The sequence below is a fragment of the Nanorana parkeri genome, unplaced genomic scaffold (genome assembly GCF_000935625.1).
Source record: "Nanorana parkeri isolate BGI_ZX_2015 unplaced genomic scaffold, ASM93562v1 scaffold972, whole genome shotgun sequence".
NCBI classification, from domain to species: Eukaryota; Metazoa; Chordata; class Amphibia; order Anura; family Dicroglossidae; genus Nanorana; species Nanorana parkeri.
The window spans coordinates 507,551-530,406 of record NW_017307240.1 but is presented as its reverse complement, the minus strand read 5'-3'; the positions used below and the strand labels follow the sequence as shown (position 1 = coordinate 530,406).

Genomic DNA, 22,856 nt, shown 5'->3' with positions numbered 1-22,856 from the left:
CCTTGCTAACATGAATAGGTTTAAACCATGATCCATAGTACATAACATGTAGTTGTACTATGGATCATTTAAAGTCACCTGCCCCTTTAAGAAAAAGTATCGGTAATTGGTATCGGCAAGTACATGAGGGGATGTACTTGTACTTGGGACTGAAAAAGTGGCATCGGGACATCCCTAATTGTAATATTTTGTCATTAGTCTCTCAGTGTCTCGGTTTAAATAGGCGCTGGACGGTTAAACCATTGGAGTAGATATCTTATGCGCGGCGGAGCAGTGTCTTCTTGGCGAATGTATGGACGCCGGCTGGGGCCTCCCGTGCAATGCATGGATTTATTGGCTTGCGTGGATACATTTGTTTGGAACGCAGTATATGAAAGGAACGTGCGTTTATTGTTCCTGGTGAGTCTGATCAACCACTAGAGATAATGACGTTGTCCCTGTGAATGAGCGCGCATGAGAATCATAGTAACGTTATGTGGCATTGCTCACTGAGCAATGCTGTATAAAGTCACTCCGGTGGTAATAGATTATTCTACTAATGTGTTTTGTTAGCTGGCTCCTGTTCACTTCCTGTCTGCCCCACTTCCTGGTTTGCTGGTTGTTGAAATCATCTGCTGGTTTGCTATCACTTCCTGCCTCGCGGTTTGAGACACACCTTCCTGTCTGACATCACTTCCTGTTGGGCAGGTATAAAACAATAAACATGCTATCACTTCCTGCCTCGCGGTTTGAGACACCCCTTCCTGTCTGACATCACTTCCTGTTGGGCAGGTATAAAACAATAAACATACCTGTGCTCAGGTCTCTAAGCATGGGATTATCAAGCAAGCAACACATGTCTCCTGTGTCCTGACTCTACATGACTCTGAAAAGGATACTTCTAGTCCTTGCACAAAAGAGCGTAGTACAATGGGGGAAATTCTTTGCGTTTGGCGCAGCTTAATGTGGCATGGATTTGGTCGTTGAACCAAGTGAATTTCCGTAACACCACCCGGCTTCCCGATTAGCAAGGAAGCCAGCTTACTGGCCAATCATGGAAGCCGGGTGCCGTGTAATGACTCGGCATCCGGCTTCCTGATTGGCCGGGAAGCTGGCTCCATGCTCTCTCGTCATGAGGTAACGAGGGAGCATGAAGCCAGCTTCCCGACCAATCAGGAAGCCGGGCAGCGCGTCATTACAGGACGTATCGGGATAGGCATCGGCGCATTTGGGCGAGTACGAGTACTCGCTCAAATACTCGGTATCGGCACCGTTACTGGTATCAATATAGGTGCATCCCTCTTAGGGACCTTCCGGCTTGTTATCAGCGCTCAGTTCAAAAGTCTGCATCTCTGTTGGTATGGAGGTGCATTAGTGTGTATGGAATGGGCAACTTGCACATCTGGAAAGGCACCATCAATGCTGAAAGACATATCCAGGTTTTAGAGCAGCATATGCTCCCATCCAGATGATGTCTTTTTCAGGGAAGGCCTTGCATATTTCAGCAGGACAATGCTAAACTGCATACTGCAGCTATGACAACAGCATGGCTTCATGTTGGAAGAGTCTGGGTGTATAACTGGCCTGCCTGCAGTCCAGACCTTTTTGCAATTGAAAAATATGACAAAGAAGACCCCCAGGACTGTTGAGCAGTTAGAATCCATTGTCAGGCAAGAATGGGACAACATTCCTCTCCCAACACTCCAGCAACTGGTCTCCTCAGTTGCCAGATCTTTACAGAGTGTTGTTAAAAGAAGAGGGAATGCCACACCGTGGTAAACATGGCCCTGTCCCAACGTTTTTAAGACGTGTTGCTGCAATCAATTTCAGAATTACCTTTTTTTTTTCTTAAAATGGTGCATTTTCTCAGTTTAAACATTTGACATGTTTGTGTTTGAGATTTGCAGATCATTGCGTTCTGTTTTTCTGTTGATTTTACACAGCGTCCCAACTTTTTTGGAATTGGGGTTGTAAATCAGCAATCCGTAAAACCTAAAACCTTTTAGTAACTAAATAACAAATAACGATTCCAAACCAATATTTTGGCATGTGAATCAATTTTTTTTTATGAAAACAATTTTTGTAATAGAGTTACAAACAAAATTTAAATAACTCATAATGCTAAATGCATTACCTTTTTATTGTAAAGACTTTTTGAAGGAAAAATAAGTTAATTCTCCTTAGATATATAACCAGTAGGAGACTATTTGTCGGGGGTTGGGTGGGTGGATATTTTTAATTTAGAGTCTAATATTAGAGATAACAGTCAAGTCAAAACATAGATTTTTGGACAAACTTTAAGATAATAGTGGAGGGCCAACGGTTAAGAGATCACAGGCTGACTAGACAAATAGACAGCACACAGCCATTTGGTAATAGATGAAGAGGGGCTTAATCAGTAGATGGTGGAAAACATTGAAGGGTCATATCACTTGGAGGTGGTAGGAAAAACTCTCACCACTGACCTAGTAGAGCTTTTTCTTTACCTGTGCCCCTCACTGTGTGGGTGGGTTTGAATGTAGAATACTCACAGCCTGCAGCTCTTTGGGCTGACTTGCTTTTGACAGCTGACATAAAGGCAGTGGTAGGCTTACTACAGTCAGAGATCACAAAGGAATTGACTGAACTATGCTATACAATCTCTGGCTAGAAACTCAAATGGTGAATTGCAAGTGCAAAACCTGACAAGTAAATCACTGAGGCTAACAGAGGCAGGTGAACAAAGAAGACAACAAACACTGGGCAGAGGTTAAGAGATGAAACCAAGACACAACCTGTAGCTAGACTGAGTGCAAGGCAGGAGACTGAAGTGAAACACAGGACAATAACCTAAACTGACAAAGAGTAGATCCAAGTGCAGATAAGGGTAATCAAAGTCACTGACCTGTGGGATTGGGACTGCAAATGGAAACAGAGATAGTATGCAGAACAGGAGTTCTGCTTAACATTGACTCTAATCTGTATTCTTTTTCTGGATCAATGACACAAAAAGTAAAGAGGTCAGAGACAGCAAAGTAGCTAGCATTTTAAGAGAGAGGCCAGCAATGGCAGCCTCTGTTTTTCACCGCATTGGTTTCCTGTAAAAACCCACTGACAGAGTAGAAACAACACAGGAGAGACTAGGTCAGTGGCACAGATTGAGAAAGTCAGCCAGCAGCAGATGAAAGCTTGAAGGGGAAATAATCAGTTATAACAGTGCAGCAAATAAGAAAGGGCAGCAGAAACCAAGAGGGTGAAAGCCAACAAGATCCTTATAAAAGGATTGTCCTAATCATACATCACAGGACACAGGATTGTATTCTTAGACCACTCGTTAGATGCACAAATGTAAAATACTGGATGCAGATTTTTTTTGTGTAACATTGATGGAGATGACCACTGATCAAATAACATGTTAATATTATGTCAAATGCAAACACCTTGAAAAAACTTAGAACATGGACAAAATGTGATGTACTTTTCCCTATAAAAATGCTCATTTCTGTCTTGCAAAAACTATAAGACATAAAACTGTACTGAGAGCTTTCACCTAGGCTGACTTTTTTAGTGTGAAAAAAAAGAATTGGTGTCACAATGTTAAACCCTTATATGACTTGCAGATAAGAAATAAAGTTGTTACCTCTGTGGCCCCAATAATACATTTGATCTAACTGTCCCTATCCTAAATTCAGCCACTTGTGGAAAGAGCAAAGAAGGTGTAGATCCTCTGTTTGTGCTTGATTTTTTTCTTGATTAGAAATATATATATTTTTTAAAATAGTCTATTGAGGGACACAACTTCTGAGACCCAGGGTTATGCTGTATTCCAGGGAAAATGGACACTAGGTAAAAATAATTAAAGCCTGCCACTTTAAGGACATAACCTCTCCCACCTGCCAGTTTCGCTTAGTGTCTTCAGGAGAATGGATGTCTCCTTCTCTTCTGCTTTATTATTTTAGTTTATTTTGTTTCTTTGTTGCAGATTCTACTACCAAGGGCTGCTAGTTGCTTCATAATGATACTATTAAGTCCTGGAAGTCTCTCTAGTTGTAATAGATGTTTCTGGTCTCAGTGCTTCATCCTGTGGTGGTCCTGTGTTCCTGTTTTCATCATTTGGTCAGTCCAGTATTACCTAGGAGTTCCCGTTTTGTCGGGAACAGGGCCATGGAATCTTGAGCAAAAAAAACAAACAAAAAAACCTAATACCATCATTTCAAGTTGCTTATTGGGGAGAACACAGGTGTCCTGTCTTTTACTAACACACAGCCATTCTTGGATTACTGGTATTCTGCTGTCTGCAGCAGGTGGTTGCAGTACCTCCAATTTTTTTTCTCACATCGGTCAGGGCCATGAGTATTATTGTGTCTGACTTTGTGTGAGGCAGAATTGTCAGAACAGGCTGTAATTAGCAGGGCACCATGTGAAAGTGATTTTTTTTTCTTTTCTACTGTCGTTCTGCTGGTTTTATTCAGAAACTAGTGTAATTCTTCCAGTCACAAGTGGTCTGTATATTGCAAGGCCTCTGAGGTTTTGCTATGGTGACCCATACTTGTTATATTTTTTTGTACTTCACAAGTTGGGCAAATGGAGGAGCTCTCCTCCTTATTTTTCCTCAGTTTATTTCCCTCCTCCTTCTCCCTGAATACTGATGACGTAGTTTTCACTCTGCAAGGAGTGGCAGTGCTCATGAAGGTTCTACAGCAGCCAGACATTGATAAAACCTATCTAGGTGCATGGGGCACTCTTTCTTTCATTGATTAAGGAACATAGTGCATAGCTTCAGCCTTTATTAGAGTCTGCAGAAGGATGATCACAGGGCTAAGATATACATGTAAAGAGCTGTAAAAAGTTAATTTAGCTGTCAACGTTAACATTTTGTAATAAAGATTATGCTGTAGTTAGCTTTAGTACCATATACACATGTAGCTGAAAATAATATTTTATTCCAGCTGTTTTTTCATTATTACATATTCTTTTTTTTTTTTTTCTTCCTAAAGCCCTTACATTTTCCCTCCACATGTTCCAGTCCTGGATGATATTGATTCAGAATATGGGCTTCATGGATACCAACTTCAAATTGATATGTATAGTGGGCCAAGAACTTACTTTTGTAGGACCTTCCGTGGTTTATTTTGTCGAAGAGGTAAGTAAGTCGGCATCTGCTGAGACACTTAAACAACAGTACATGAGTGTAAATTGTGTAGACTATTTTTTGAAATATCCAACTTGTATCTGCTGGAATAGCAATATTGTCTACATATTGTTAAATAACTATGTTTATGTTAAGCATATGAATCACGGCTTATAAACAAAGTTTCTTTATTTAGTAACTGAAAACCACAAACAGTGTCTTATGAGAATATCGGAATTAATGCAGGTTCATGTAACCATACACAAATAAGTCTGTCAGAATTTTACACAAACTTTGAACAATAAACTCTTCTTGAATGACCACTTTAAAATGAAAAATTGTTGGGAGTAGTAAGCATAGATATGTTAGAAATGACCTACCTGCATTCACCCAGTTCTTTTCTTCCAGTTCTTCTAATGCTTGGATAACCGTATAGTATAAGCCGTCCCGAATATAAGCCGAGGTACCTAATTTTACCACAAAAAACTGGGAAAAAGTATTGACTCGAATATAAGCCTAGGGTGGGAAATGAGGCAGCTACTGGTAAATGTACAAAATGAAGATAGATACCAATAAAATTACATGAATATTTATTTAAAAGAAAAACAATAACCTAGCTTGGGTCATCTGGCAGTCTCCGGCCACCTAAATTAGGACCCGGAGACTGCCAGATGACCCCGCTCGGAGCGCCGCCCACCGGAGCAGCAGTGACGCGACGCTCGGCGAGGTAAGTAAGAAGAAACCTGACCAGCTCGAGACGCTGACTCGAGTATAAGCCGAGGGGGGCACTTTTCAGCAAAAAAAATGGGCTGAAAAACTCGGCTTATACTCGAGTATATACGGTAGCCTGTAGATAAAAAGCTTTATTTGGATCAGTGGGACAAAGTCTTACTGCAATTGCCTGTGGCCTCGTAGATATGAGAATATAACCCAGAAGGATTAGTTCCAGGGTTGAGTTTGTAACCTCTTTAACCTTTACATAGTTGCTTTGCCAGCCTTAAACACTGACAACAAATATTGATTTATATGCTGTTTTCACTACTTTGCTTCAACATTTCTGCCTCTCTGTAGGTTTTTCTTTCAGTATATATTGAATAGTAGGGATGCACCGATACAGTTTTTTCGGTATCGAGTACCGATATTTTTTTTTTTCAGTACTTGCCGATACCGGAAGTCCCATTAAGGAAGCCGGGTGGTGTGTAATGACTCACCGCCCAACTTCCTGATTAGCCCGGAAGCCAGACGGCATGTAATAACTTTCCGCCCGGTTTCTTTATAATCTGGGAAGCATGGATACGGCTTTCTTGCCAATCAGGAAGCCAGGGGACAAGTAATGTTCGCTGCCTGGCTTCCTCATTGGCCAGCTTCCAGACCAATCAGGTAGCTGTGCCGTACCATTTCACGACGTCTGGCTTCCTGATTGGCCAGGAAGGAGGCTCCATACTACCTCGTCACCAGGTGATGAGAGAGCTTGGAGCCGGCTTTCTGGCCAATCAGGAAGCCGGGAGGCGTATAATGACTTGCCGCCCAGCTTCCTGATATCAGCAGTTCCGATATCAGGATAGGCATCGGGAGCATTTAGGTGAGTAACAGTACTCACCCAAATACTTGATATTGGCACAGATACTAGTATCGTTATCGGTGCATCCCTATTGAATAGGAAATGCCTTTGTTGATCTCAATCACCAGTTGCAAAATTTGGATTTCTGCTGTCAGAAAGGATAACATTTTTGAAACTGGCAAGTGTGCTATGCAGTTATTTTTTGTTTTGTTTTGTTACATACGTATATTAATAAAGCAGATTTCTTTCTTGCTCTGACTATTCCTAATTATGCCTTTCTAGAGCTTAAGTGGACAGATCTAATGTTGTTTACCCATAAAACATTTGAGGACTTCAACACATGACTCTATCTGCTAAGATGTCCAGTGTACTTAGTCGTATACTGTATATACATGTTTTTCTATACTGTAGCTTTGTTATATGTGTTGCATGTTTATATGTGTTGCATGTTTTTATAGTCCCAAGGTCATGGAGTCCTATAACAACTGTATTTTGAAGTAGGTATAGGTAGGTATAGGCCTTTTTGTAAACATTGTCAAGGTTTTGTGTTTATGCGTAAGGATAATTTTAACACGCTTAGCTGTTGTAAAAAAAAAAAAATGTGCTAACAAGTGTTTGTCTTGTTCATGTTAATGGCACCATTTATCCAAATCTTAGAATTTTGCACAAGGACACAATCTATCTGCTTAGCTAGTAGTGATTAGTCACATGCTACTGAACTTGTTCTGTAATCTATCTGCTCCAATTTTAATCCTGACATTCATCTTGTAACTGTAACAAGGTTTACTAGAGCTAACTTTTGTATCACTCCATTTACTTGTCTTTTAGATCACATACACCACACAAGCATTTATATAGCTTACTTAATAGATGTAAAGATGTTAAGCAAATATGCAGGTAGTTCATCATTTATCAGCAGTATACTGAAGTAACACTGACAGGTGTATGTGCAACAGAAATCTTAAATGCCATTCTGCTTAAAATTGTTTAACACCTTCACGACCATCGACATACAGTGTACGTCGCTGGCATCGGGGCTGTTTGAACAGTCTAAGCCGCTGGGACTCTGTTTAAACCTGTAAAGCCGACTGTTGGCTTTACAGTAGAAGCGATTCTGGCGACTCAGCTGTCGCCAGATCGCTTGTACGGCCGGTTGAAGGGGTCCTCCCCGCCGTGTTTCCCGGGCTCCGTTGCCCCTCCTACGGGCCCAGGACCGGCTTCTCTGGTGTCGGTGGGAAGCCCGGGGAGGAGATGCAATAATTCTAGGGCCATTTTTTGGGGTATCTCTAAATTGCTGACCTCTGGGGGCTTTTAAAGCGTTGTCTATGGACTTTTTGGGATACTGAAGTTTGTCACCGTTTCACGGACGCACACAATTTTTAACCTGGGCATGTTGGGTATCTATCTACCTGTTGTAACCTCATCTTTTATATTGTATTTGTATAAAATGGGTATTTTATTGTGTTTTGGGGTATTTAAGTACATTTTTCACTAAATGTTGGGGTTTGATAAGGTGTTGAGCTAATATCATACAACATAAAAATTTGCAAAAGCCACCATTTTATTCTATAGGGTCTGGGCTTTCAGAAAATATACAATGTTTGGGGGTTTTAAGTAAATTGTCAGGCCTAAAATGTGGAATATAACATGGGTGCAAAAAATGGGAAAAAAAGGCCTCAGTCATGAAGGGATTAAAGAAGACTTATTGGAAAGCATGTTGCAATGTTATTCCTGTTTGTTGTGCTGATAGTGATATGTTTTGTGAGACAAAATAAAAACCAAAACACTTTATTGTTTTTGTTTTCTTGCTTGTAATATAAATTGTGTGAAGTTTGTTGCACACAAAATGCTTGGTGTCCTCTGTTAGTATACTGTTTAAAGGCAAGCCAGATAACTGTACAGCTAAAAGACATTACAAAACTAGAGCAGACAGAATCCTGAGCAGTTTCCCATGGCAGCCAATCAGCTTCTACCTTTCATTTTCAAAGCTTAACTGAAGAAACTGAGTAAAAAAGGCTGGCTGGTTACCATGAGTAACTGCTCCAGATTCTGTCTGCTCCGGTTTTGATATATTCCCACCAATATTTTTTTTATGTTTGAAGCTATACACATTCCTTATGATACATCCACCCCTATTGTGTCATATGGCAGTAGGAATCAGACTTTGGAAAGTGCTTGTACACTCTTTATTTTGCACAGACTCCGTATCTCAGAGCCACTCTCCTCCTGCTTTTTGGACTGCTAGCAAATATGAGTACAGCAATGATGTCCATGGGCGCCTTCTTCCACCAATCTGCTTACATTAAAAGCACTCCCATTGTACGCTTTGATTCATATTTTAGTTAACATGTGGCATAGAACCGATCGCAGTTATTCATACTAGCTGAAAATTATATTTTACAAGTTTAGGAAATAATACATAAATAAGCTAAATGGTGTTTTAAATATATGTGCTGTGGGGTTCCCTCATAGTAAAGCTATCTCCAGGTAAAACGATATAATATTTTAATAGTATTTAGAAGCACCTTGTGTTGGCTGCTATCAATTCTTTTGAAATATGGTTCTGAGCACCCATATGTCCAAAACCTGGCTGTTCACTGAACCTGACCCCTCCATACAATCCACAATTCAAAGTCGCACCTCTCTATTGGTTGGTGAAGTGTGTGCTTTGCATTTTGGGTTGCAGGAAGAGACGACGTGAGAAGCAAAGTCGTGTATCCCACCTCAAGTCCCACAGTGCAAACATTAGATAGAGACGTGCTTACTTAGACTCTGGGGTGTATGGAAGCATCAGGACTAGGACCTGGTTTACAGATGGAATATTTTAGCATATGACATATGTACTGGCAGGTTCCCTGTAAATGTATGTTGACCATTTAATTTCTTTATTTGTGTTGTTTTCAGAAGAAAGGCACCCTGACAGAGATTCCTTTAAAGCTTGAGTTTTAAATCTATCTTTTTGGCAGCATGCTTTAATAAAAGTTACCATAAGAGGGAGCTTGTGCCAGCCTTCTTTATTTTGTTCTTTTGTGTCCTTTAGTAAAAGCTATTTAGAGTTATTTCAAGTATAAAATTGTCCTACCAATCTTTTTCTTCTTTGTTTTTACCTTGTTCAGACTGAGCACAGGACGTTTAGAACAATAGCTTGGAAAGGAAGTAAACAGGCTGAAAGGTTTTTGTGAACACACATTAAAAAAAGGATTTGTTCCTAGAAGATGCCTTTTACATTTTGTCATGGTTTTTTGGGGATCTAGGTCCTATTTTATAAAATCTTTGTATTCCTCCTTATTGTTCAGAATTTAGTGGACCAGAACAATTGCATGTTCTAAATGTACAGCATCCAATCACCCCATTAGCTTGTAGCAGGTTAATGGCAGGTTGTGTTTTCTTTGGCTGAAAGCACATTACTGCTACATTCTAGGTACATTCTAGTCAAAACATGTCACAACCTACCTCTTTTTTTGTATTTTGACTTGGGCAACATAACCTACCTCCTTTTTTGCCTTTCTAGCTAAATCTCGCATTGCGATCCGTTTTGATGTGTTTTGACGCATTTGTGATGCGTTTTTTCCCCTGGATGATGCTACAATCAATTTCTTTTTTTTGGATGCGTTCCATTGCGTTTTCAGTGCGTTTGCACTGCGTTTTGATGCATTTCGTGCAGTTAGATGCAGGTAAAATAGGACAAGCAGTACTTTTTCTGACTGCATCTGAATGGACTTCAATGGTGTGAATTAAGCACAAGAAAGTCCATAGGAAAGCATTGTGATGTATTTTGACTGCAGCAGTCAAAATAAATGGACTGCATCACAACTGCATATGGTGTGAACTGGCTCGCACGGCAAGGGCTTATGTGGAAAAAACTCTCCAATTAAGCTCACATCCAGTTCAGCTATGTTGTCCTAGATTGTTCACTTCTCCGGCCTTCTCCAAACTCTTCACCCTTTTGTGAATAACACTGATAATGTTTGATATGTGTGTGTTTGCAAGGGAAAAAAAACCCTTCTAATCTAAGAAGGCTCTCCTGTTCTTTGTACTGGTTAGTGGAGAACTTTTTGGTTTCTTCATACTATAACCTTTTTAGTTATTTGCTTTTTCAAGCAAAGTTATTAACTCTTTTACTGCCGCTGTAACTGTTATGGTGATGGCAGTACCGGCATGTAAACAAACACAGCTACAAGCAGCCATGAGTTTGTTTACATTTTTCCAGCATGCTGCCAGGTTTTTTTGTACTAGTGGCTTGGCCAGCAAAAGAGTTACTGTACCTTTTATCAAAAGGACACAGTGTGCAAATGATTATCCCCGTACCAAGGTTTGTGTCCTTTGCTGAATTGGGGGTATGTCATAGTAGCTGGATATAGTCCAGTGTAATGACAATAAAAAGTAAAACCTGTCCTGAGAGATTAATCCAGACTTGCTGCCTCTTTCTGAAAATGCTCTTTACTTAGTGTCTGTAGCCTAAATACTTTTTCTGTCACTAAGCAAGTAATGCTTGGTGACAAAAAAGTCAGAATGCTTGATTTGCATACTTGGTCCTGGTAAGTGACCCTTCCAAAACTAGAAAATCAGCATGACACCTAGGCAACTAGCATTTTCAGAAGGAGGTAGTGGCAGCATACACACTCCTTTTTAACAGTCAATTTCTTTAAAATACAAACAGTTATTAAAAATTGTAAATGTTAGGCATAAACATTTCTTAAAATCAGAAGGTTTTTAAGTCATTTTTCAAATGCTGATTACATAGTTTCCAATGGATGCTGCTTCTGGATGTTCAAAAGTTTTAGCTTCCTTCAAAATTAGCTGGTCCCCTGAGCACTGGCCCTGATATCCTATTTTAGGGTGGCTAAATTCTCTTGCAGAATCCTATGGAACCACCCTCATGTGCATGTTAGTAAGTGTAAGTTAGTAAACACACTGCGAAGGCAAGCCACTTCCCTGCTCTACGCTCCTCCCTTATCCAAGCGTGTAGATGAACAACTGCTGGAGACTTCCCTGTGTATAGAACTTAAAGGGTTATTAAACCCTCTAGCAAGCAGTAGATATATGCAAAAACTTTTTTTTTTAAACAAACCGCTTTAAAAGGGTTAATACTTACCTGTGTCTTCTCCACGCGTTCACGTCCGAAAATCTGAAAAATCTCTGGCAGCCGCAAAGGATCTTGGGGCAGGCGCATGCGCAGTTCAAATTTTCGGCCGGGAGACGAGGAGAGATACAAGGTAAGTCTATTAACGGCGTGCATCCGCATGCAGACACTGTGTGGGACAGGAACTGCCAGCAAGCACAGAGGAGTCAGCGCTGGATCGCAGCAGCGCTGGAGATAAGGCGGAAAAGGACAGGAAAGAAGAAGACGATCGGATTAGGAGACATCATTTAAGGTAAGTGCTTATATTAACATTGGGGGGAGAGAAAAAAGTTTTATCCTTTAATGTCACTTTAAGCATAAATGTCCCAGTAGTCTTTAACCTCCCTGGCGGTCTGATCATCTCAGATCTTTTAAATCTCCCGCCAGTTCCACCCCCCTGCGACGTGGGCGCTCTCAAGGGACGGAAGACGGATCCCGGCATCAGCCGGAGGACACATCGGGGCTCGTGGACAGGGTAAGTTACGCACAGTGTAATCCTGAGTTTGGCTCGGGGTTACCGCTTTTGGTACTAAAAATTAACCCCGGGCCACACTCGGGAATACCGCCAGGGAGGTTAATAGGCAGAAAGAATTAAACAAAACAATTTGCTGGATGAATTTTCCTGCATCAATCTATTTGGATGGGCTGAGCCTGTAACCCTTTTGTGACCAATGGACATTGCTGGCTGCTTAAATGTCCAGGCCTTGTGTCCGTTACCTAGAGCTGCAGCTAACGATTTTTTTCAAAATCGATTAGTTAGCCGATTATTAAGTTCGATTAATCGGATAAACAATAAAATCAATTTTAACAAATGGCTCCAGTGATGGACTACTAGTTTGTATTGAGATTGCACTCCATCACAGGAGCAAGTTGGACCGGTGGAAGTAAAAAAGAAAAAAAATAGTGTGGTGTGCAATATAGTGAAAAGGAAAGTGTAAAATTATACAGCAATGAATGCAGAATGGCACCGACTATAGAGTACTACAAATCCCAGCAATAGTACATTATAGCTGGCGGTATTCTGCATTGCGCTGTATAATGTACTATTGCTGGGTTTTGTAGTCCTCTATAGCTGGTGGTATTCTGCATTGCGCTGTATAATGTATTATTGCTGGGATTTGTAGTCCTCTATACAGCTCAGTGCAAAATATCACCAGCTATATAGGAGATCCCAGTAGTGTATAATGTATTCCTCTATAGCTGATGGTGTATTGCTCTGTATAATATACAGCACAATGTACCATCAGCTATAGAGGAATACAAATCCCAGCAATACATTATAGAGCACCATGTGTGGGAAAGTGCAGGCTTACCTGAGCAGTCTTCCAGCAACTTGTTTCTGAGATCTGACCTGTCTATCAGTAGCTGTCATCCCCCCACACCTGCTCCTCCTTACTACATCTCCCCGCGTCCCTGTGCCGATCGTGGATGTGGGCGGGCAGTGAGTGTGAGGCGGGGAGGAGGTGCGGCGTGAAGAGCGTGGATGCGGGCGGGTCTGGCAGCGGCGAGCGTGAGGTGGGGAGGAGGTGCGGTGCGCAGCGCAGCGTGTGTCGAGCCATGAACAGGGCCAACTGATCGGAAGCAATTTTCTAATACTGTAATTGTATCTGGCAAATGTATCTGGCAAATTCAACAGATGAACACTGGCATGTTAAGATAGCAGTGGCATCTGCAATGCCATTTGCAGGCTAAAAGCTTATTTTGTCTATGAAGCCTCACCCTTACATGTTATCACTATGTCTTTCCTGCCATAGTGATATTATCGGGGACTACTCTGATTGGTTTCTGATTATCAGAGGAAACGGCAGCTGTCAGGAATAGCTGAGATTGAGAGCCATCAGCTGTGCAAAGTGGCTAGTGGCTCTCACAAAGAGGACACTTAAGGTGGCCACACACCTTACGATAATCGTATGCGATCGACTTTTCGTCCGATAATCGCAAGGTGTGTGGGCAGTGTGCAACCGCAAATACTGTACAATCGTACGACTTAAAACTTTCAAGCATGTTCGAAAACTTTGGCCGATCGTACGATTATTGCAAGGTTAGTGGCGTTTCCGTACGTCAAAAATCGTATGATCTACACTGCTCATGCGCAAACGAAAATACGCGCTGTTGATTACCGCAATTCGTCCAGGTGCTTTTCTTTAATTACGGCTAATTGAACCTTGCGATAATCGGGGCATAATGGGGCCGCCGTACAACAATCGTACGACGGTTCGATCATCGGACGAAAAGTGTTGTCCGATAATCGTAAGGTGTGTGGCCACCTTTACAGGGTTATTCACTAAAGGCTGAAGAGTTTGGAGAAGGAAGGAGAAGTGAACAATCTAGGACAACATAGCTGAACTGGAAAGTGAGCTGAATTGGAGAATTTTTCCCAATCAGCTATGTTGTCCTAGAGTGTTCACTTCTCGAGCCTTCTCCAAACTCTTCACCCTTTTGTGAATAACCCTGTTAGTGTATCTGCAGTGCTGGGTATCTTGCTTGGGAATGTTATAAGGATCCTGGGCCAGAAGTGATTAAATGAAAACTGTACTTTTAGTACTGGTAAATAGATCTTCAGTTCCTGTCTGTGGACTGAGATTTATAGTAAACCTTGAATGCATGTTATATTCCACATACTTCTCTGTAGAAACCAGTATGAAATAAATGACGAGAAAGCAGCTCCTGCTCTGCTGCTGTGGACTAAAGTCAAGTTTAGCATGAATCACCATGCAGCCTACTAATTACATTTTTAAAAGTCTTACTTCAGCAGCAGTGTTTCTGTGCTGCAATCACCTTAGATGGGCATCCCTATTGTGTTGTTAAGTATGTGATCTGGAAAGGGGAGCTTCTTCTTAATCACTTATAAAAATGCAGCATGTGGGGGATGTGCTCAGAATGTGAGTTATTAAATACTCTTTTATACTGAGACTGAGTAATACCATTTTGCCTCCTGTAAAATGCTAGAGTTTGAATTTTACAGTGGGAAAAATAATGCCGTACCTTTTGGCACTTATCATTGCATAAGAATGTTATCATTAATTTTATGCAGCCTTGTAATAAAATGTTGATTTTCTTTGTTTATTGTTGGATATTATAGCTGCACTGCAGATTTGTTTTTCTTCAGTCCCTGCATCGCCATTATTTATGTATGTGTATTTAATTATCCATTTTTACTGTCTTCTTTTTTGCCTTGGTGTAGCTCTATCTGTTAATTACTGGTGTTTGAAATATTTTGTTTCAGGAAATAATGCTATATAATTAGTAAACCATTGGCTTTTTTTTTTTTTTTTTTGTCGTTGGACTAAGTATGCTTAATGTGTACCTCTCACTTACAGTATAATGCTGGTGACGGAAGAGCAGAAGGAAAGTGCACACTATGCTCTAGTTTCAGTCATGAAGGTTTTAGGGGATTTTATTATATCATTTTCTGGCAACACCAAGAAGTTAGATTATTGTCATTAGGTGTAACAAACCCAAGTGTTAGCATGTAAAGAGAGATGACTTAAAGTGACATTAAAGTCAAAAATCTTTTTCCCTCCCCCCCCAATGTTAATTAAAGCACTTACCTTAAATTATGTTTCCTAATCCGATCTTCTTCTTTCCTGTCCTTGTCATCTGTCCCTCCAGCGCTGCGGTGGGTCTCCGATCCAGCGCTGACTCCTCTGAGCCTGCTGGCACTTCCTGTCCCACGGTGTCTGCATGCGGGTATACGCGTCCATAGACTTACCTTGTGTCTCTCCTCGTGTCCTGGCCAAAAATGTGAACTGCTCATGCGCCCGCCCCAATATGCTTTGCGGCCGCCTGAGAATTTTCACATTTTTGGACAGGAGCGCGCGGGGAAGACACGGGTAAGTATTAACTAGGGATGCACCGATACCGATACAGGTATCGGCGGCGATTTGAGTATTTGCATGAGTACTCGTACTCGTGCAAATACTCCGATAAAAAAAGCGAGTACCTGTGCATAGCACATGCCCAGACTCCAGAACAGTGCATTATTGTATAGTGTGGCACAGCTATATCCAATTCTTCATAGCTGGCTTTATTTTATAAAGTTCTTATAATATAAAGCCAGGTATGCTGAATTGGATATAGCTGTGCCACACTATACAGTGTTCTCGTCTGGAGTCTCTACATGTGCTCATCTATTTTCCCCATGATAAATATTCATTTCATGTTCTTCATAATATTAAGAAACTGACCTAAAATCATGATTTTGTATTGCTTTAGAAAAAATGTGACCTGTCCCTTTGAGAAAAAGTATCGGTACTCGTACTCGGTCTTAAAAAAGTGGTATTGGTGCATCCCTAGTATTAACCCTTTTCAATTTTTTATTTTTTTTTACACTATTTGCATATATCTACTGCTTGCTAACAGTAGATATATGCAAAAAAATGGAAAGGTTTAATAACCCTTTAACAGAGAGAATACTGGTGCATGAATGTGATTTAACACTTGTTATATCGCTTTGGTATTGCTCCCCACTCCCAGTTATCTTTCTGCCAAAAACATAAGATGGGTAATATTCAGTCCACTTTGTTTTAGTACTGGCAACCAAGTACTAAATAAATTCACTATCTGTGAATAAATAGGAACTTTGTTATCCAGGGCTGGGTATAAAATAGAAATGTAATCTAACCACCTGATTTGGTGAACACCTCTGCTTTGTTTTTGTTCTAGTTTTCATAAACATTGCTTAACACATCTTAATCAGCTCGCATCTGCCAAAAGCCATTTACTTTTTGATATTTTGGTTACAAGGTAGTCCTCAGTCTGTAAACATATTTTCCCAAGTGCCCTAGTCATTTGAAATCTAAAATCAATTCTTACTGCTAAGTAGTCAGTTGTCATTATTTTGTGCTTTGTTTTTACTGCTTAATCTGTGTAGACTTTCTTCTTTACCACATCTTTTCTTATGAATTGCTGTGATGGTGGTAGTTTGATATGCCTTTACTAATCTCTTGATTTCTATAGTATTATTTGTGTTCAATTAATGGAGATCCACAAAGCCTATGTATAAAATGGAGGAATGTTTTTGTATATGTTTTTCCAGGTCCATTTATAAAATTTTGGAACCCTTTCCAGAAAACAAACATGTCTATATATGGACAGCATGGACTCTGCTTTCAATCAGTTTTATAATATTGGCCCTTTGTGTTAACATTCCTACAAGCAACAATATCACCAATTGTAGCTTGTGCTGTGTGTCTAAATGTCATCTTAACCATCCATTCATATAATACATATTGTTTTTAAACCGCTTATTACAAATTCATCTTGCTGTACCAGTCACGGTCTCAAAGATACATCTGCTTCTCTCTAGTTCTAAGCTTTCTTTAAAACGCAATTGGACTTTCAGTTTAACTCTGCTATATGCATCCCAGGCGCATCAGAACAAAAGGTGTTCAATAGGGTTGCAGCTAACAATTATTTTCATAATCGATTAATTGAAAAAATAATCAGGCAACTAGTTGATTGGTTGTATTAAAGAAAATCTCTCTCTCCTCCCCAACGAATCATTGCCAACTATTCTCATTATCGACTTAATTGATTAGTTGTTGCAGCCCTAGTGTTCAATGTCATTGTTTGTTTTGTTTCTAATACAGCCACAACCTGAGTAGAAAAGCATGTCCTTTGTACGCATCTGCAGAGACGGACACTTGCTCTCTGTATGGAAATACAAAGGTCCAACATCCCCCTATTAAGTCAGACCTATAATTCTGCAACCCACAAAGCTCATGCTTCCTGTTGATTAGGGAGCTTTGACTCTGACTCAGTATTGGGCGTATCAAACAGATAACTGCTTCCACACAGTGAACAAGGAATCCGACTCTGAGAGCTGTTTGCAGGAGACAGTCAGGTTGTAGCTGATTTTGTAAAGAAAACAAACTTTTAAGACTTTACACACTTTTTGTTTTGATGCACCTGCAATATATTTAGCTATTTTCAAGTGAAATTTCATTTGGGTTTTAAGAAATTGGAAGATTGTAAAGACCCTTGAGGCATGATGGCACATAAGATCGCTGGGTAACTGCTGCTTGAGTCAAAGTTCTATTTTTTTTTATGGTGGAAAGAGCCCTCTTGTGCCATAAATAGTAAGGACATAGACATATGTATACTTACAAGTAATTCAGAAATGGCCAGAGAGGTAAGGAAAAATGTTATTTATATGTGTTAAAAAATAATGGAGGGTGCTATTTCTGGTCATTACTGGTGTGTTCTATTACTTGGTGGCCCAACTGATCTTAATCAAGTGAAATACATACAGATGAGAATATCATTTGAAATTGCAACACTTTGACAGGCACAATTGTAGAAATTGTATCTTAAAGACCAACTGAACACCCAGTTTAAATTACCTAAATACATTCCAGGTGCAATACAAAAAAGACTTCAATGTCTTACAGTTAGTTTTTTCTAAAGCAGCCCCATCCTGAGTAGAAAAGGCTGTGTACTGCCAGAAGCTGTAGAATGGGACCCTTGTTCTCTGTGGGGAAGCTGTGGTCTCATTGCTGACATCGCCCTACTGATTCAGACCTATAGTCCTGCAATTAAGAAAACCCATTGTCCAGAGCTCTGATTGGAGAGCTCTAACTCAGCAGGAGGCATATCGCACCACTGGAAGGTGATCACTACTTCCATGCAGCAAGCAGGGGTCCCACCCATCTTCTGTTGGTGGGGAAAGACTTTTCTACTCGGGCTGTGGCCAATTTTTAAAGAATACAAACTGTAAGACTTTGTACACCCTTTGTTTTGATACATCTGGAATGTATTTAACTAATTTAAACTGAAAGTTCAATTGGGCTTAAGTATACCTTTTGCACAAAGGACTACTGTGTGGGATAGCCATGCCTTTCTTGTATTTATTGCCCATTTTAAATATTCTTGAAAATTGTTTCAGAAAGAACACAGCTCTTGCAATTCTAGTTAATAAATACAGTTCCTTTTAGGAGCCACAAAGCTCAACACTGGAACAGGGACTTTCACCAGGGTGATATTTCAAATGAGTTGGGAATAGAAAAGCTATGAATGAGTATAGGGTCTTCCACTTAATTCCACAAAGTGCTATATAATATGTTTATGGCAAAAAAAAATCCAAGGCAGAACATAGAATTAATGGTACTTTATTGATCCCATTTAATAGACAAACATATTTTTTGCTGAGAAACACTTGAATAAACCCATGAGATTTCTAGAGTGGTAGTCTTTAGCTATTAAAGAGTTGGTCCATTAATAGCTATCACCAATTACAACCAACTTGATTTTCTACAAAACCGCTATAGTAATCAATGGCTTAGCTGTACTGCATGATGATAAGCAACATAGGAGGGGATCTTGATGGCTTTTTTCAAATGGCTATGATATACGTACACATAGGATATTGTTAAGAGTATTACAATACTTACAATAGATGTTCCGGATGCACGGTAATCCAATTTTTATAAAGTGCTTAAATATATACGTTGTTTTCTTGATCAAAAGATTAAATGGAAAATATATTCTAGATGCTGATATTTATGGGATAAATTCAAGATGGAAAGGCTCAACAGGGCACTGCACTTTGGTTTGCAATTGCATACTACTTACCACATCACGACAGTTGAGCACTTACGGTTGGGGTGCTATTATATTTACTACATGGTATTTTATATGGATCCCACACATAAGAGCTGGTAATATGTTTATTGCCACTGTAAAATATATACATCAGTAGTGGTTTGTTCAGGATATGCATTGATATGTTTTTGATTCCATTGTTACATATTTTGTGAAATTATAGGATTTGACATGTCGTACATATGACATAATTTTTTGAGGATGGGGTACATATACTAGTCCAGGTCCTTTTTTTTGGGGGGGGTCAATGTTTTCACATGATTTTAAGTGTGTTTTCTATGATATAATAAACAGGATTTCTCATGCTGAATTTTGGCCACTTTGTTTATATATTGTATATCTATGCAATATTGTATACGCTCCAATCTGTGCATATTGAGCACTTATTGGTTGGGGTTTGTAAAGGTGCCCATACACTGCACGATTCTCATCCGAGAATCGCGGGAAATCCCACGATCATACGAGAATCGGGCAGTGTGAATTGAAGACGTGCGACCGTTTCTACTGTACGGTCACACGTCTTTTGTCTAAGGAGCATGCTAGAAAACCAGCCGAAAATCTTATGATTTTCTGCTGGTTTGAATGATGCTCAAGAGACAAATGCCGAACGGGCCGTTGTGCGCACGCGCACACTGCCCGTTCAGCTTTGCGGTCATCGCAAGCACGATCTGCCTGTCCAAGATGGGCATATCGTACGTTTTTTTTAGGTGCCCATACGTCTTACAATTATCTGGAGATTTTTGTCTGCGATATCGTTTTCGTCCGAAAATCTGCCAGTTGATGGGAAGTGCACAACCTCAATTACTGTACAACTGGCAGATTTTTGTCTTTCAAGCAGGCTAGAAAACTTTTGTCTAGTTGGACGAAAATTGACAGGTTAGTGGCGTTGTTGTACAACAAAAATCTCAAGATGAAAACTACATGCTCAAATGAAAATCGGCCAGGTGGTGATACTGACGAGCATTCATTGCGAACTATATTGGTCTGTGCATGATGGGCTAGTTGTAAGAAAATTGAACAAGGGTATGATGTCTGGACAAAAAAAAGTTGTGCAATGGTTGTAAGGTGTATAGCCACCTTAAGGCTTTAAATTGTACACTCCCTCTCCTTCATTATTATTAGTGACCTAACTCATCCATTATCATTAGGGGCAAGAAGTAATGCAGGATAAGTGAGAGGGGGTGGGCCATCTGCTGTCTATTGTGGGAAAATATTTGCATATTAGCGCTACATGGATTTTTAGGGGTCCTGGGACACTCAAAGTTATTCTAAGTGAATCTGTTGCTAGAAAGGTGCAAATAAAAGGTCTTCCAGCAAAGAAGAAAGTAAATATTCACTTCCTCCTCTGCCCACGCAGCCAAATGCTGCTCTGAAGAGAATTTGTTTCTGAGGAGACTTCAGGGGACAGTTTCCCTTCATCACAGTGGCATTTTGTGGCATGGGTAGCAGAAGTATTTACTTCTTTGCAGGGAGACCTTTTATTTGCACTTTTGTTGTAAGGTAAATGCTGGTATCTGAGGGGTTACATTTCAATTAGACTGTCATTTCCTAATTCATTTAGAATGTCAAAGGTTACTTTAAGACCTACCTTAGTCCTGTGTGCCTGTATGCTATCTACCATCAAAATCCTTAGAAATTAGGTGCATGTCCTAGCACTATCCTAAATTTGAATTGCAAATGCAAAGTTTGGGGCTTAACTGATACATGAAGTGAGTTGATTTAAAGTGACACTAAACTCAGGCGTTAAATCTTAAAAACACATTCAGGTACCCTAACTATTAACAGAAATGTAGCTTATTTTTGCCTCACTCCGTTGTGGATCCTCAAATCATCTCTGAATTCATGCTGACACTGTCCCTTCTGGAGGGTGGCTACTTTTCTTTCCCATGGTCCCTGTGTGTGTGTTGTAAAGTAGCCACCACTCCAAGTGCACTCATGTGATGGACTACAATCTCACATTTAGTTTACTAATTTGTATTGAAATTAGTCTATCGCGTAAGCGTGCTTGGAGCAGTAGCTACTCTACAACATACACAGGGACCATGGCGAACAAAAGTATCCACCCTCCAGAAGGAAGGACAGTGTCAGCACAACCTCAGAGATGATTTGAGGATCTACAGCTGAGTGATGCACAAATGAGCTACATTTTTCTTAATAAGTTACTTGAATGTATTTTAGTATTTTAAAGTTTTAACTCCTGAGTTTAGTGTCGCTTTTTTTAACGTCATCTTTCCAAAAAATACTTAAGTTCAGTTCACATTTGATAGCAACAGTGACTTTGCTTTCTGTGCTGATTTGTGTATGTACAGATGCATGTTAAGCACGAATGCACATTACAGCATCCTTTAAACGTCACGTTTACAGTGAAGTTGCTAATGTTGCTTGTACTTTCACTGAAAATACAATTTCTTTTTTAAGCTACACAATTATCTTTGCAGTTATTTCATAATACTGAATATTTGACTTTATTGGTGTGACTTACTGCCAACAGAGCTTTGACTGAATATCAAGCATGAGATTGTATTTCTCTTTCCTAGATTGCTGGTGTCTGCTTTTTGGTTAACCTTGACAGCTGCCCTACAAATCCTCCAAGTCTCTCAGCCGGGAGATTTACACATTTTCAGACTGTGTACTGTGACCGAACCTTTTAAATGTTTAACAGTTATAGATCTTAAAGCTACATTATCAAGCTCCCCTTTTATTTTCAACACACGCTAGTATTTGTCATATCTCTCATAAAACCTATTCTATAATACCCAGTATCCGAGTTTACTCAAAGTACAACTGTCCAAAGGGAAAATTTGAAACAGAAAAAAAGATATTTGCTGTAGGCTCCATAAGTGTTATTAATTTTGAAAAACACTTCCATCAGGAGTGCTCTAGAATATCCCCCATTGCCACTCTTAAGGTGCCCATACACCTTACGATTATCAGACGATAATCGTATGCGATCGACTTTTCGTCCGATAATCGTATGTGTGCATTGCAGTGCCCGACCGACAATACTGTACAATCGTACGACTTTTGACGGTCAAGCATGTTTGAAAACTTTGCTAGATCGTACGATTGTCGTAAGGTTGTTGGCGTTTCCGTCCGTCAAAAGTCGTACGATGTACACTGCGCTTACGAAAATACGGCAAATCAATTACCGCATTTCGTCCAGGTGCTTTTGGTTAATTACGGCTAAATGATTCTTGCGATCATCGGGGCAGGATGGGGCTGCCGTACGAAAACCGTACGACTATTCGATCATCGGACGAAAAGTTTCGTCCGATAATCGTAAGGTGTATGGGCACCTTTTAAGGTGCCCATACACTGCTCGATTCTCGTAAGAGAATCGGGCGAAATCCCGTGATCGTACGAGAATCGAGCAGTGTGAACTAAGACTAAGTCTTTTGTCGAGCCAACATGCTCGAAAACCCGCCGAGAATCGTACGATTCTCGGCGGGGTTCTAGCCTGCGCCCCCGAGAGGGGCGGGATT

At 40.2% G+C, this 22,856-nt stretch overlaps 1 protein-coding gene across 1 annotated transcript in view; it reads left to right on the top strand.

The window, feature by feature from the left end:
* FBXO15 (F-box protein 15) overlaps positions 1-22,856 on the top strand; it is a 69,320-nt gene that overhangs the window by 26,875 nt on the left and 19,589 nt on the right. The window contains exon 8 of the mRNA XM_018566754.1: positions 4,956-5,101. Coding sequence (XP_018422256.1) covers positions 4,956-5,101 — 146 coding nt within the window. The remainder of the gene's footprint in view (positions 1-4,955; positions 5,102-22,856) is intronic.